The sequence below is a fragment of the Schistocerca piceifrons genome, chromosome 7, assembly GCF_021461385.2.
Source record: "Schistocerca piceifrons isolate TAMUIC-IGC-003096 chromosome 7, iqSchPice1.1, whole genome shotgun sequence".
NCBI lineage: Eukaryota > Metazoa > Arthropoda > Insecta > Orthoptera > Acrididae > Schistocerca > Schistocerca piceifrons.
This window is the reverse complement of record NC_060144.1, coordinates 78471388-78486130: the sequence shown is the minus strand read 5'-3', so window position 1 is coordinate 78486130 and position 14743 is coordinate 78471388. Positions and strand designations below refer to the sequence as shown.

Genomic DNA, 14743 nt, shown 5'->3' with positions numbered 1-14743 from the left:
CACCCTATCCAAAAGATCATTTATGTAGATAGAAAACAACAGCGGACCTACCACACTTCCCTGGGGCACTCCAGATGATACCCTCACCTCCGATCAACACTCACCATCGAGGACAACGTACTGGGTTCTATTAGTTAATGATACATGGCTACAGTGGCCTAAGAATTGTGATGTGCAGCTCAGTGTATTGAACATTTATAAGGGTTATAACAAATTTGATATTACCTTATAAGTAAAACACGTTTACGATTTTTGCGCTATTGCACATCCATGAGAAGTATTTAACTTGAGATCTTATTAGATACATTAACATGGTTTTTCTTCGAAAATGTTTTTTGCGTAATATTGTTTTCTGACGTGTTCAGCTTCCTGAAGGATCCCTTGAGTGTGGATATATTGAAACGAAATGTACATCTAACCTAATTCAGTGTATCAGGCAAAGCGTAGCGATGTTTAAAATCATACCATTTTGCGTGGCCCTGTACTGTTCGTCGTACAGGCGATAGACGAGTCCATGGGCCCTGATCACGGTGTGTGAGGCCAGGTAGTCGCCGATGCCAGACGCGTTCTGCGAAGGCGCCTGACCGCCAGAAGAGGCGTAACCACCGGTGAAGACTGCCGGCTCGTTGAACGTGATCCACCATTTCACCTGAAGAATCACGGCTGTCAGGGATGCGTCACAACAGAAAGAAACCCGTGTGACAAATAGTGGAGGCATGGGTACTCACTCTGTCGCCAAAGTTGTCAAACAGCACCCTAGCGTACTCCACGAAATAGTCGGCAAGGAGCGGGTTTGGCCATCCGCCGATGTATTGCAGTGCTTGTGGTAGGTCCCAGTGATACATCGTCACCTGTACAGCAAATGCTTCATAATTAAATTTATAGTTTCAGTCTCATACCATATCATATTTTGATTACGTTTCTCCAGTCATAAAATTGGCGGCTTTCTAATAAAACCATGCCTCTATACAAAAGTTTTACAGTGGGAGTACCTATTTTCGATGGACTGTAACGAAATGTCCATGTCTCAGTAATGGCTGGCTGATCATGCTGTAGTTATTATTGCGTTAGGGCCTGACAGAAATTTCGATTTCCCAGCAAAAGAAGGTTTGGGGTTAGCACTTTGAAATGTGCGCACTGCCACACAATGCGGTCACGTAGCCAGGTCAGACACACGGATATGGGCCTTAATGCTGGAGCGCTGTGCTCCTCAACTTCACGTTGTGTACTTGAGTACCTTCTCGACAACGTGTTTTATGATTCCTGAGAATAACTTGTGTTATAGACTAGATTTATTACGGACTCTCTATTGCTGCGATAAACTACTGTGCGCTTACCTCGTGAAAGTAAATTCCACTAGCATATGTGGCTGTTCAGTTACTGGATATTAGATCCAAGTGAGCTTGTTCATTTGTCTGATTTAGTGACTGTCTGATTCTAACGCTTATCTAAACTCCTGACTGGTCCTATGCGGCATATGATCGATTCCTCTCTCGTGTCTACCTCTTCTTATCAGAGAAGCACATACACTCAACGACGTCAAATATTTGCTATGTTTTGTCTTTTCCTTCCTCCTGCAGTGTCTTCCCTTTATACGAGGGTCACTCCAAAAGAAATGCACACTTTTTTTTTAAATCCATCTTTTGTTCTACATGTTTGAAAGCTTTACAGTGTGTAGATACATCCTTGAGGAACAATATTTTCATTTCGCCACATAACTTCCATCCCTCTCAACTGCCTTACGCCATCTTGGAACCAGCGCCTGTATACCCGCAAGGTAAAATTCTAGACCAACCTGTTGCAGCCACTGTCTGGCAGCGCGCACAAGGGAGTCATCATCTTCAAACCTTGTTCCACGAAGAGAGTCTTTCAGTTTCCCAAAGAGATGATAGTCACATGGAGCCAGGTCAGGACTGTGAGGCGGGTGTTTCAGTGTTGTCCATCCGACTTTTGTGATCGCTTCCATGGTTTTTTGACTGACATGCGGCCGTAAATTGTCGTGCAACAGTAAAACATCCTGCTTCTGCCGATGTGGTCGAACACGAATCAGTTGACCTAGACGTTTCTTCAGTGTCGTCACATATGCATTAGAATTTATGGTGGTTCCATTTGGCATGATGTCCACAAGCAAGAGTCCTTCGGAATCGAAAAACACCATAGCCATAACTTTTCCAGCAGAAGGTGTGGTTTTCAATTTCTTTTTCTTGGATAAATTTGCATGATGCCACTCCAATGACTGCCTCTTCGTCTCTGGGGAAAAATGATGGAGCCATGTTTCATCACCTGTCACAATTCTTCCAAGAAATTCATCTCCACCATTCTTGTACTGTTCGCTGCATACCGTTTTTCTTGTTTCTTTGTGAACCACTATCAACATCCTGGGAACCCACCTGGCACAAACCTTTTTAACGCCAACACTTTCAGTATTCTGCAAACACTTCCTTCCCCTATCCCAACGTAGCGTGACAATTCGTTCACTGTGATGCGTCTGCCAGCAGTCACCAATTCGTTAACTCTCTGCACATTGGAGTGTGTGTAGTACGAGGCCTGCCGCTGCGAGGACAATCCTCAATATTGCCGTGCCCGCTTTCGTCACGCAACCTGCTTGCCCACCAACTAACTGTACTGAGATCAACAGCAGCATCTCCATACACCTTTTTCAACCTCTTGTGGATGTTTCCCACTGTCTATTTTTCACAGCACATTAATTCTATGACAGCACGTTGCTTCTGACGAACGTCAAGTGTAGCAGCCATCTTGAAGACATGCTGTGATGGCACCACTCACGGGAACAGGTTGAACTAAGTTTGAGAACAAGCGGGAAGCATGCATCTATTCACTGTAAAACTTTCACACATGCAGAATGAAAACTGTATTTTTACAAAAATAGTGTGCATTTCTTTTGGAGTGACCCTCGTAAATCCCTCTGGTGATATGGAAGCTATTAACTGATGTTTGAACACTTCTCCTGCATCTCCTTTTAGTTAATGTTCTACGTGTTCTTCTCTCTCGCCGATTCTGCGGAAAGCATCCTCATCGCTTATCACTACACTTAATTTTTAGTGTCCTTTTCCAGCACCACATTTCACACGCTTCGATTCTAATGTTTTGCGTTTTCCCCACAACCCCTGTTTCATCCCCAGACGTGTATTCTCATAAATTTCTTTGTCAATTAGTGGCTGTGCTTTACTATACTTGCCTTCTTTGTGGAATGAATACTGCCTTTGCCTGTGGTAACCCACTCCTTGCTTCATCCATCATGCACGGCTTTGTTTCCTAGTTAGGTGAATACCTTCATGTTGCCTAGTAAATAGTCTCTAGTTTTGATGTTAATTTAGCTGCTAATCTCATTTCTGCTGCTTCTTATAACTTTTGGCTTTCTCTGGCTTACTCACAATCGACATCTGTGCTCAGTAGCCTGTTCATTCCTTGCAACAGGTCCTGACTTATCCGCAGATTGGCTACAGGCGGCAATGTTGTAAATGAATCTTGACCTCCTTCACCCAATATTTGAATTAAATCTCTGAATATTTCTCTTTTTTCACTCATTACTTCTCCTCTGAAGATTTCTCTTATTTCACTCATTACTTCTTTGACGTACACATTCACCCGTGGGGAAGAATAGCTTCATTGTCGCTTTGTTGTTCTGGTCTTCAGTTCTTCACTTAACTACCGCAACCTGTATCCATGTGAAGTAGTTTACTGTAGTTAAAGCCTTGGTGTGCCTCCGTAATTTTTATCACTCGCCTCTTCCTCCTCACCCCCACCGTTCCCATTACCAAAATGACTATTCCATAACGTCTCAGGATGTGCTCTATCAACTGAGCTTTCAATCAAATTGTGCCGTAAGTTATTTTTCTCCCAAAAACAATTTAGTACCTCTCCATTAGTTATTTAGTCTACACACGTAAGCTTCAGCCTCATTCTCTGGCACTTAATTTCATATGCTTCTATTCTACTTGTTGCAAGAATTTACTATCAACGTTTCACCTCAGTACAAGGTTACAGTTCAGACTAATACAATGAGAAAAGACTTACTACAACTTAAATTTATATTCTATGCTAGCAAATGTCAGAAACGCTTTTATCACTGGTGCCAGTCTTCGTTTCATATCCTTTCTACTTCGACTAACGTCAGCTGTTTGCTGCCCATACAGTAATACTAATCTACTACTTACAGTGTCTGATTTTCTAGTCTAATTCCCACAGCATCGACTGATTCACCCCATTACACTTATTTCAATTTTATCGATTGTCTCCTTATAATATCTTTTCAAGACACTTTCCATTCTGTTCGACTGCTCTTGCAAGGCATTTTCCGTCTCTGAAACAATTAAGTGGCTATCGGCACACCTCAAAACATTAATTTCCTCTCCCTGTAGTTTAATTCCCTTCCTTTACCGTTTGCTCAATGTACACACTGAATAACATCGTGGGTAGGATACAACCTTTTCTCACTCCATTCTCAACTACTGCCTGTCTTTCACGTCATTCGGCTCATGTAACTGTTATACAAGAACTTTCATCCTCCGTATTTTATCCCTGTGTTCTTCATTATTTAAAAGTGTGTATTCCAATCAGGATTGTCCAGTTTTCTCCAAATTTACAAATACTATAATAGAAGGTTTGTCTTCCTTCACTCTACCGTCTAAGATGACGCATTACCCTGCATGTTCGTACATTTCGCCCAACCCCAAACCGACCTTCCCCAAGGTCAGCTTCAACAATGCTTCAGCAAATAATTCTTGTCAAATGTTGCATCTATGTCTTATTAAACTGATTATTCTGTAATATTCAAACCCGTCGCCACATCTTTCCTTCGGAACTGCTATTATTACATTATTCTATAAGCCTGAGGGAACCTCATCTGCCTCATGTGTTTTACACACTAAGTGAAACGGTCCTGACATGTGTTTCCTCAAGCGCCTCAGTAATTCTGAGGGAGTCTTGTTAGCTAAAGGTGACTTGTTTCGATTTATGTGTTCCGTCAATTTTTTCTCTCAATATCGTATCACCTGCAGCATACTCATTTACTGCTTCTTCGCTTTCCATAATACTGTCTTCCAGTTCTCTTCCCTTGTGTAGCTCTTGTATATATTTCTTCCATCTTTCTCTTTTCCCTTCTTTTCTTAGTACTGGACTGCCAGCCGAGCTCTTGGCACTCATGCAGCATTTTCTTTATTTCAAGGGCCTCTATGATTTTCCTTCAGGTGGCACTTATCTTTCCCATAATCACGCATGCTTCTGCAACCCTGAATTTCCCTCCGCCCCTTTCCGATTTTGTCACTTAATTGTCGATCATATTCTTCACAGGCTCTCCTCTGTCAACTTCAGCGGCTGCATTTTTAAGTCTCCACTTTCCCCAATTAAATTCAATACCTCGTGCGTTATGCGGAGATTTCCACAGGGTTATTTTTGACTTTTTTTATCCTCACCTGCCGTCAGAAATCACTGCTCATAGCGACCAATTCGTTTTATATTTCTTTCCTCTGTTTCAGCTGATCGTTCCACAATGCTCCCTTTGAAACTAGAAACAAACTGTACCTTCCAATTCACCCAAGCCTTGATTTACTACTTTTTCAAATATAATCTCCAACATTTATGGTCGGAATCGTCATCAGCCCCTGGGACTGTTTTGTTGTTTAAGATCTGGTAGTCGAAAACCTGGTAGTTTAAAACGTGATTTCGAAAGCACTTACTTTATATAACGTAACTAAAACCCTCTAGTGGCTAGAGCTCTCTTACACATGAACAACATTGTTTCAAGATTTTTAAACAAAGTGTCTAATCATTGTGCTACATGCAAAATTCGTCCAGGGGGATTCACAGCATTATTAATGCCATTTTGAACTACAGTCATGTGCAATGAACACTAACGAACTTCTTTTTATGTGTACCGTTGTAATTATTCATATTCTTACTTCCTTTGAACTGGGCTAGTTTATTAACAAAAGATGACGTTGGAAGGTTTGTACTGCCAAACTATTGTTAAAATAGCCAAGGCTTACTGCAGGATGAAGGTCGTGTCTTAAGACAAGATTTTGTGGAACGAAATCATCACTTAAAGATATACTGACATCCCACAAACAACTAGCAAATAAGACTTGTAATATATGTTAACGTATTTATTACTTGGTTTGCAAGACTTCCCACGACCCACCATGTAAGAAATTCTAAGTCTAGTTGAGCATGAAACTAGAGTAGACTTCTTTCCTTTTCAGTGCAAGTTCACGTGCGCATATACGTGAAGAAAGAAACACTTTGCCCCGTTTATGAGTTCTTGATTACACACCAGCAACGTTTTGTTTGCTCAGTCCTATACCTATGTGTGTCCCTCTTACCATGGGCTGGATTCCGTTGGCGAGCAGCTCGTTGATGAGGTTGTTGTAGTAGTCGATGCCTGGCTGGTTGATGACGTCAAGGTCTCCAGTGGGCAGGATGCGTGCCCAAGAGACGGAGAAGCGGTACACGTCCGCCTGTTAGAAAATAAGTAGAATAATGTGAGCTACATCGTAAAACCAGCATCACTATTCCTAAATACTAAATTGAAAGAGTACGATAACGGTCTGTTAACTTCATCGTATGTGTCCTTCAAGAGTTGTTCTGCAATGTTCAATAAACCACAATATGTGAAAAGTAACGGTAAATACTGTGTTGAGAGTAATAAATACACATCATTGTGTGTTAGAGTATGATATAGAGGTTTGTAATGAATGGGTGTAGTTCTAATTCGAGTGCTGAATTTATCGAAATATCACCGAAAGGAGCTATTTTATTACACATAATTAGAGAGAATCATTTTTCAAAATTCTGCAGTAAAATTAAGAGAAGTAGTAAGTACACTACTGATCCTTAAAGTTGCAACACCAGGAAGGACAGCAAAACACGAAATTTTACGTATTGTGAATATACAGCAGAGCAGGAATGATACATGATTAAATTTGTAGATGATTTGGATGAATACAGATGCGAAAATTTGCCCACTTAGCTGACATTTCAGGCAGCAACATTGATTCTAACCTGGTTAGGTCATCCAGTTGACATAATCTTGGATCATTTCATTTCATTCTGTCTCAGCCTTACGCTAGCTACATTTCACAGATTCGTGAGTGCTGGTCTGCTAGTCTCTCAACACCCCATGATCAGATGGTTTCGGTAGGTGAAAGATCTCAAGAATGTGCTGGCACGTGAAACAGCTGAATAATCTTTGTATGGAGTTAATAGTGTCAGAGTTGTCACAGGCGCTTTTTGTGGTGGTCGCTCGAAATCACACATTGATCTTCAGGTAGCAAGCTAGCGCGTTCGGCTTGTGGTATGCAAGGATTCCAAGGAGGTTGCATGCTCTGCCACAGCGAAGAGAAGTGGCAACAATCCCTGTTGAATCATGAATGACATCCGGTGACAGGTAAGCCACATGCACAGGTAGAAAACAGCCAGCTCTTTCCCTGGACAATTAGGCACTTGGCGCTCTGGGTCAGAACCAAAGACGGCCTACAGACGCCCAGAGACCCCTTGGAGTCACCCAAGAGGCAGCCCCATATGTACGGCACTAATTGAAGCACCGGCAGCATCAGATTTCGCAGTGGCGTGTAGACCAACAAGTAGTGGAGCTATTACCTAAATGTAGGTGAGGGTTAGTGACTCTTCTGCTTGAACAGAGTACGTCTCAGGGATAGTAGCAGTCGAAGGCAACATACTGCTTTGTCTGGGCTGCAACTGTTTATGGTACCTTTGCCCAGTTTTGATGTGACTTCATCCCACTTCTGCTACATAGGGACTGAGGCAATATGATATCAGGTGTGGCCTGATATAATGGAATTTGCCTCTGTGGCAGACTGAAATCTTGTACCATGCCACTTCAGCAATTTTCCAGCCCTGGCAGAAAAATTACTTGCACAACTAGCTGGCCCATCTGATTACGAGTTGTGAACTCTGCCACAGGGGTGTTGGCATAACACTCCTTCCCCCTTTATAAGATTTGGTCCATCAAATCCCAGGTTGACGCTAAATCTGTGGTGTGTTAGAAACTACAGAGTACTGTTACATTTTTCTGTACACTTATTCACACTTTAATACCAAATGTCTTTCTTCTTAGTCCATTAGAGCTAATATTGTACAGAGACATGTACACTCACGTCTACTTAAACACTAGGGGTGAGCCACTCCGTTGGTTTACAATGAACTGGGAGTTTGGAAGCACTGTAGACAGACAAAGATTGTGTAAGCAAGGACAAGGATTACGTCGGCGCCTAAACACAAGGATCCTATCACTGTGACTTGATGTTGGTATCTACTGTGGTACTGCTGAATATGTTGGAATATTCTTTCTGTGCTATGAGCCCATGCCAAGAGCTGAGTAATGTTTGACTCAAGGTAGCAGACAAGAAGGTCAAGATCCTAAGAGTAGTACTCCCAAAAGGACTGTCAGGCAGTAGTGCAAATGTTAAGTTTGAAGCTATAATCACTGTTATTGTTGCCAGAAGCCGAGAAGTTGGTACTGAGATACCACACTGCATACCATTTGGTAGTAACTCGTTGCCTCACAGCTCTACACATTCTGTGTCTTTTGACTGCTCTTGTTCATAACTGTTGCTGTTCATAACATAGCTGTACCACATATAGAGCACACCAAGTGAAGTCCAACCCTCTGAAAATAAGGTTGTGTAGTAGGCATGTATCATGAGGATCACTCCGCACCAGTCCCTCCTAGAAGTGACAGTCTGGACTACTGTTGATGGGCGCCCAGTAATTTCATCTCTCTGACATCACTCCAATTCGTCTCTTGACATTAATGTATCTTTCTTCTCATCTTGAGTAATCTCAAAATGTCTTCACTCTGACTTTTACAAATTTTCTAAAATTACTCCATTTTATAGGCTTCCATGAAACTCACATCTGGCATTGGTATCTGCTAGTGTTACGTATATTAACACTTTGATGTTTTTGCAGTCAGTATTGACGCCCATGTTGTGAGATGGCTATGTATCGTCAGAATTTTTTCTTCGAGAGGTATAACCAATTAAAGTGTAGTTTGCAGCTCCTCCCATGCCTGTTGCAGACCATCTAGAAATTGAGTCAGTGTTATCAGGGTAGAAGTTAACTGTCCATGGTGTATCACTTGCTGTAGGTTAGCTGCTTTATGCAAGCATCCCCAACACTATTGGCAAAGGTATACAACAGACTTGCCATGTCCAAACAAGTGCCTAATATGTCTAACCAGACTTGTACCTTGCTCACATCACTATTCATTAAAGTGGTCGTTCTCCTTAACTTATGAATGTACAGTAACTGAGAAACTGTTTCATCAATTCTGATATAAAATTGGTGGCCTGGTCCATTATTAACGTTTCTGAACACCGATACCCAACAAGGAACTATTCACCATGGTGTGAGCTACTGTTTAAGATTACTGAGTTGGAATAGCTGCCATTTGCACATTACATAAAAAATGTTCTACTATAGTCAGACTATTGCAAGTCCGTGCCAGTATGTAAGCAAACAGACTCAAGATTCCAGAATGAGATTTTCACTCTGCAGCGGAGTGTGCGCTGATATGAAACTTCCTGGCAGATTAAAACTGTGTGCCGGACCGAGAATCGAACTCGGGACCTTTGCCTTTCGCGGGCAAGTGCTCTACCACTGAGCTACCCAAGCACGACTCACGCCCCGTCCTCACAGCTGCAAGGTCGCAGAAGAGCTTCTGTTAAGTTTGGAAGGTAGGAGACGAGGTACTGGCAGAAGTGAAGCTGTGAGGACGGGGCGTGAGTCATGCTTGGGTAGCTCAGTTGGCAGAACACTTGCCCGCGAAAGGCAAAGGTCCCGAGTTCGAGTCTCGGTCCGGCACCAGTTTTAATCTGCCAGGAAGTTTCACACTCAAGATATCCGTACCAATCATTTCAGCCTCCATTAACCTCTGAAGTGGAATAGTCAGCTCAATGTGTACACAGTACATAGCTCTTCAGATACTGTGCCACATCCTTTTAACACATTCAATATCAGTACTGTTTGGCCACATGCCATTCCATGGTTCTCTGACCGTCATGCCTTGATAACACATGATCATGTATCTGGCTTGACACCTCCCCATGCATCATTTCCGGAGCCATAAAATGTATCTTCTCGCATAGTACATTTTGGAACTGTCACTGCATTGTAGGGAGTTTACAGTCTTCATCAGCTGTTTCCTCTGCCTGACACTCCACAATGGTATGACCCACTCTCTGTAAAAAATAAACCATCCAGCAGAATCCATCTGCATTCATGTGACTCTTCTCAGGTCGATGGACTATCTCGAATTCGGTAAGCTTCTGTGCCAATTGCGATTTCATAGATCAATCAACCACAGCAGCCATTAATAGTGACATGATCCATTATTAGAATAAATTTTCTACCATACAGATATCAGTGGAAATATGTTACACCATAAATGTGGTTTTAACAGTTGCTTTCTCCATCGTAGAATAATTCCACTTTACTTAGCTAATGTGAGGCATAGGATATCGATTTCCCCCCTCCAATTACTTCTTGAGTTAATACACAGCCAAGCATATAATTATTTGCATCACAAATCAATATGGACTTTTTTTCTAAGTTTGGAATGATTAACACCTGTCTAGTGGTCAACAATTCTTTCTGTCCTTTCAACATGTCTTCATACTCTGATTTCATTGAAATTTTATTGTGCATTTCTTTCAATAAGTACGTGAGCAATTTCTGCAAGTTTTGGGATAAGCTTTGTTAAGTAACTCGCTAAATGTAAACATGAGTGTAAATTTTTCCCTGTGTGAAGTGTATGGAAACCTTATTTAGCATTCAATAATGTAGAATCCGTCCAAACTCCATCACAACTAATCATATGGCCCATATACTGTATTTTTTGTAATCTGAAGTGAGACTTCTTTAGTGGTAAGTGTGCTGCATGCAACATCTGGAACATTTCTTTTAGTCATAGCACAGGCCATCCTTTGCAAAGACAATTATGTCTTCCAAATACACCACACACTGCCTTTGTTTTAATCCTTACAAAACTTCATATAACAATTGATGAAATGTAATTGGTGCATTTTTCAACCCAAGCAGCAGACAGTCGTCCTAGTAGTGTCGTCAACGATATATAAATTTCGTTTTTGGTCAGTCCTCCAGAGCTGCTTCCAACTCCCCAGATTCATGGTGGAAAAGTATGTGCACTGCCCCAAATTGTTATAAGTTTCTTTTATATTTGGTACTGGATATGTGTCTTTAATCAGATGACTAATAAGATATCTGCAGTCACATCTGAAATGCTAAGCTTTGGTTCCATCAATACCTTTCTTCCCTGTGCTCGCCAAAGATTACAACTTTACTCGATAATACTGTTCCGTAAACATTGGTTATTGAACTCCATCACCGGCTGTGGGTTATGAGGTAGAAGTACGGCTTACGATGCACATTGACTAATTCCCAATTTGGATTCTTTGTTGTGTTACTTTTGGCACTGGCGAAGCCAAAAAACGATTAAACAGGTCTTCAAACTCCAACAAAATTCCTTTTGATAGTTTTATTTTCTTCCATTATTATACTGGTGACTTTTTTATAATTAGCGTACGAATTCATCTTATCAGTAATATCTTCCTCAAGAATCTCCAAATTGGCGACCATGAAATCTGTGACAAGTCCATGTCTTCAGTCTCCAGATTATCTAGTCTGATGGACACCACCTGCTCACTATCAACCTTCTACATCTGCAACTATTCTTCCTCCTATGACGCTGCAATAAGCCTCTCCAAGGCTGTCAAATGTATGAGCATTCCTTAATTCTTCATGATACATCACATACGTTTTCGCATCTCCTACATAACATAATTTAGCCATATGTAACAAGTGTGCCTCTGATCATAAACTCAGCTCCCGAGTTGTCAAAAGGTTATTCACAAGTGTCAACACACCCTCTCCTGCTTTACCCAAAAAGTCCTGGTAGCTGCATTAGTTTCTAGGAGGGATACTGATAAGTTGTACAAGGCTCTGGTCTCTTGTAATCACTCTAACTTCTTATGTTAGTTAAAATTAGCTGCCCTTATCCGAGGCACTTGCTCAGACTGAACCGCTCTGTAGTGGTGACCCCGTGTTCCCTACATTCACTCATTTCAAATCATGTGTATACAACAACAGGACAAAATAGAAGGACAAATATAGGAAAAACGTAATACTCATATCACATCACAATTTTGCCTACTAACGTTGCTTAATCCCTACATGTGAATACTTATCATGCACACTCTCTGCATTCTTCAGCAAACTGCAGAGGGGTTTTGCATTTGAAACAGGACACTGCTGAAGATTGAGTGAATGGGGCATTATGCTCCAGGAAATTGCACTTCCACACCTAACTAGGCACAAACCAATATATCTTCCTCTAGTATTTTCTACCGATTCAAAACAATGCTTAGATAATTTTCACTACTCACTCTTTTAACATAACTCTCCAATGTAATTTCTTCCCTATTGTCAATCACTGGAGCAAATAAAATCAGTTTGCCCTCATTCATCCTACTGAGACGAAGATGCTGAATGCTTACACACACGTCGATGGCTGTAATTGGCTATTTCTGTCAGCAGTGTAATAGTGTCTGAGTTGTGGACACTGTTATATGCCTGGTCGATCGACTGTAGATGCCATTCAAGATATAAGGTGCGTACTACCAGTTTCTTGGAAACACTCTATTAGCAATTAAAGTTTTTATGTGTTGTGACTTGGCAAGACAGCCAAGCCACTATGAGAGGAAGCCGAAAGGCACGCGTTTAAGCTCACGCAGGCTGGCGTGAGGTCTGGAACAGTTAAAGGAATAGAGACTAGCAAAAAAGGTACGTAGCTTCTGGAATACTTAACTTTAATCCATAATTGGTGAACATCGGTCTGACGGTACATGCATCACAAGATAAATAGCAAATGATAGTGGCGCCTTGCTAGGTCGTAGCAAATGACGTAGCTGAAGGCTATGATAACTATCGTCTCGGCAAATGAGAGCGTAATTGGTCAGTGAACCATCGCTAGCAAAGTCGGCTGTACAACTGGGGCGAGTGCTAAGAAGTCTCTCTAGACCTACCGTGTGGCGGCGCTCGGTCTGCAATCACTGATAGTGGCGACACGCGGGTCCGACGTATACTAACGGACCGCGGCCGATTTAAAGGCTACCACCTAGCAAGTGTGGTGTCTGGCGGTGACACCACATTATGCACTGTGACACCAGCAGCTAGCATGTATAGTGGGTAGATATGTAGAGAAGGCTGGGTGATCTGTCGCTGGTGGGCAGTACACCTTGGTGTTGGCAGCAGTCGAGGACAACATACCGCTAGGTCTGGGCTGGGGGTAGGTTTGCCGAAATTTGTTATGGCCAGTCCCTACCTGCAGTATGTAGGGACCATGGCAATGCAACATCAGACCACAGAATGAGGTAATTATGTTCGACACTGTGGCTAGCTGAGGTCTTGCCTCAGCGATATTCCAGCACTGGAAGCGAAGCTAATCTAGCCGCTAACTGTCGTATCTGACCAAGGCTTGCGAAGATGTCTGGAGGGGTGTTGGTGCAGCAGGAGGTGTCACGATAGTTTGAGAAACATGCAATCTTTTATTATCTATGTGAAATATGTCACACAGTCCTCGAAAATTGCCCAAAACTGGGGCCCTTAACAAGTCAGAAGGTAAAGGCTACTATCTGTACTACCGCCTCTATGAACCAGAAGCGTACCAATACCTCATACCGTCACATCAAGTGCTGGGTTGATAAGACTATAAAAAATGCTGTCTGGAAACGTTAATTCTCATCAGAGACACCACACAGGAATCCGTCCATCGTGAAGTTTACACACAGCGCTGAGATTCGTCTGGAAACACGACGCTTTGTTCCTCATGTGCCCACTCTTGTCGTTGTTCGCTCCAGTGTTGGCCCACTTCTCTCTGGTGCAGGCAAGTGAAGCTACAACGATGACTTACGTACTGACACTCCACAGTATTTCTGACGTCGTCGCACTGCCCTTGTGGATACTATCTTGCCGGAAACGATGCCGTTCCCTGAATCAATGTGGCTGTACGATCCAGCACGCCCTAGCAAACTACACTCATGCTCGCAAATTAAGAATAATTGCAGAATGTGGTGCCACACAACGTGGCACTACACAGAACTGGCGCTAATAGCATAGGTACATAGGGAACACACACGACACAGATCTGTAAGTCCACGGTATTCGTGATGAGAAAACCGTCCTGAAACACATGTGCTACAAAACGCCACTGTTTCCTGTGCATGTACCCCGACATCAATATGGGACACGATCACCACGTACAGGTACAGAGGCCGCGCGACGGGTTGGCATACTCTGGATCACGTGGTCGAGCAGCTTCTGGGTTATAGCCTCCCATTCTTGCACCAGTACCTGTCGGAGTTCCTGAAGTGTCGTAGGGGTTTGAAGACGAGCAGTGCTATGTCGACCGAGAGCATCACAGACGTGCTCGATCGGGTTTAGGTCTGGAGAACAGGCAGACCACTCCATTCGCCTGATATCTTCTGTTTCAAGGTACTCCGCTACGATGGCAGCTCGGTGGTGCCGTGCGTTATCATCCATCGTGAGGAAGGTGGGACCCACTGCAACCGTGAAAAGGCGGACATACTGGTGCAAAACGGCGTCCCGATACACCTGACCTGTTACAGTACCTCTGTCAAAGACATGCAGGGGTGTACGTGCACCAGTTATAATACCACCCCACACC

The 14743-nt window shown here is 42.6% G+C and overlaps 1 protein-coding gene across 1 annotated transcript in view; it reads right to left on the bottom strand.

Moving 5' to 3' along the window:
• The window catches only part of LOC124805442 (myrosinase 1-like), a 48999-nt gene that overhangs the window by 30166 nt on the left and 4090 nt on the right, over nt 1–14743 (bottom strand). The window contains exons 3-5 of the mRNA XM_047266004.1: nt 6342–6476; nt 729–851; nt 466–649 (exon numbers count right to left, since the gene is read on the bottom strand). Coding sequence (XP_047121960.1) covers nt 466–649; nt 729–851; nt 6342–6476 — 442 coding nt within the window. The remainder of the gene's footprint in view (nt 1–465; nt 650–728; nt 852–6341; nt 6477–14743) is intronic.